Here is a 2,080-nt window from a genome sequence, read left to right as displayed (position 1 = left end):
ATATTTACTAATTACTTATAATCTATTTGTATTCCAATTATACCAGAGGGATTTTTGTTAGGTTTTTTTTTTTTTTTTCGTTTCCTTTTCTTTAATTGTTAGAGATTTAGATTATTGTTCGGGTCATTGCTTGGAATCGAACTCGGAATCTTGGGGTTAGAAGCTCGCGCTCTTAACCACTACGCAATTACCGTGGGCAATTAAGGAGTGAATTTTAGGGCTTATAAATCTAATATATTCCTATCCTTCCTTAATACCAGTTCCTATATGCTGCTCATATCTGCACTCGGTCTGCTTAGGAGGTTATTGTGTCCTAACACATGTGCTGCTTCTTTTAGTTTTTGTATTTTCCAGTGGTGTTCTCTGTCTGTTAGTTTAACTTCATCCCAAAGGGGGGGGAGGTGGTCCCCATTTTTCCATACATGATCAGTTGTACCCGATTTATCAATATCTCCTCGTGTCACAGCTTTGCGATGTTCGTCTATCCTTATTTTGAGGGGGCGACATGTTTCGCCAGTTGAACAATGGGATCGATGTAATCGACTTAACCCCTCTCCTGAAATAGCTGGCTTTGTGCCAAAATTTAAAATCAATGTTGCATGTATAATTAAGGCAACTTACCACCAGAATCGTTGACACGCAGGGCAAAATGCTTTGCAGTATGTCGTCCGACTTTATGTTCGGAATTCAAATTCCGCCGAGGTCGACTTTGCCTTTCATCCTTTCGTGGGTTGATAAAATAAGTACTGGTTGTCTTACCCTCAACCCCGAACTTGCTGGCCTTGTGCTTGAAATCATTATTAGGACGATGTATAATATTTCTACTGACATTTCATGATTTTGATTTTTTTTTTTTGATTTTTTTTACAGATCTTATGAGGACTCACTTGGCATTCTTGACTATTGGACTCATCACTTATCTTGCTGCGTTTATATCTGGAATAGCTGTCTGTTGTTCAAGAGCTTCGAAATGGGCTCTTTTATCAACGGTGTTTACCTACACTACAGGTATGTATACACATTACTAATCTCAAGGATTATATTCAAATCTGGTATCTGCTATAACGATAAAGGAAGGTAAGCATATCAATTAGGTAACACATAAAATCCTTTGAGGTGATGACATTCACTGAATTCTTAAAAGGAGTGGTCTCAAAATTTTTTACCATTATACTTTTGGACGACAAATCCATTTACTGTGCCGTCTTCTTTAACTGTTGACTTCTTACAAGCAGGCAGAATATGTTTGATTGAATAAATCCTCCGATGTTATCGACAGTGCTTATTTTATCGACTGCTGGAAAGCCGAAATATTAAAGGAAATCCCTGTGACTATGAACGCAAAAGCATGAAATTCCAAGTGAGTCCCAGGGAAGGGTTTATTCTGGTGTACAACTGTTCGACTGTTTTTATCATCGCCGGAATGACTTTGATCTTTGTTTGAATTACAGCCAACCTTGAATTAAACAATAACATCTTTGCATAAAGCCAGAATTTAATAGCTACTATTCCCCCTACACAAAAATACACACACACACACACATCAATTGAAAGCAATATGGTTAATCTCAAGCACCGATAACTTAATGTGATCCAACCGCTGGTAATACAATATAAATATTGTACAATACAATATAATACAATATAACAATACAAACATAGCACAATATAATACAATATAACAATACAAACATAGCACAATATAATACAATATAACAATACAAACATAGCACAATATAAATACAAGAGCACTCAGAGAGCGCAAACCTCCGCCAAAGCAACACCAACGTCCTCTCAATGATTAAGCCAGAGATGACTTTTAAAATGAGAATGTCTGAAATAAACTCGACTGCTCTCACAAACGAGAATACTAAAAATGAACCCGACCGCTCTCAAAAATTAATTTTAAAAAACCGAAAAAATAATCCAGAACCCTTGTCCAGTACCTGATTGAACTTATTTAATTAATTTAATTCAATTCAATCATGAATTTGCATTATTTTTATAGCTCTGTACGAAAAGATCGTCTGCATGAATTAAAATTGTCTTATATATATTAACAACTTCTCTTCTCCATTTT

At 35.7% G+C, this 2,080-nt stretch overlaps 1 protein-coding gene across 1 annotated transcript in view; it reads left to right on the top strand.

Moving 5' to 3' along the window:
* Window positions 1-2,080, top strand: part of LOC106869762 (uncharacterized) — an 80,073-nt gene that overhangs the window by 75,556 nt on the left and 2,437 nt on the right. Inside the window, exon 3 of the mRNA XM_052970795.1 lies at window positions 871-1,008. Coding sequence (XP_052826755.1) covers window positions 871-1,008 — 138 coding nt within the window. The remainder of the gene's footprint in view (window positions 1-870; window positions 1,009-2,080) is intronic.

Source organism: Octopus bimaculoides, chromosome 9 (assembly GCF_001194135.2).
Source record: "Octopus bimaculoides isolate UCB-OBI-ISO-001 chromosome 9, ASM119413v2, whole genome shotgun sequence".
Taxonomy (NCBI): domain Eukaryota; kingdom Metazoa; phylum Mollusca; class Cephalopoda; order Octopoda; family Octopodidae; genus Octopus; species Octopus bimaculoides.
This window is presented reverse-complemented; position numbering and strand designations above follow the sequence as displayed.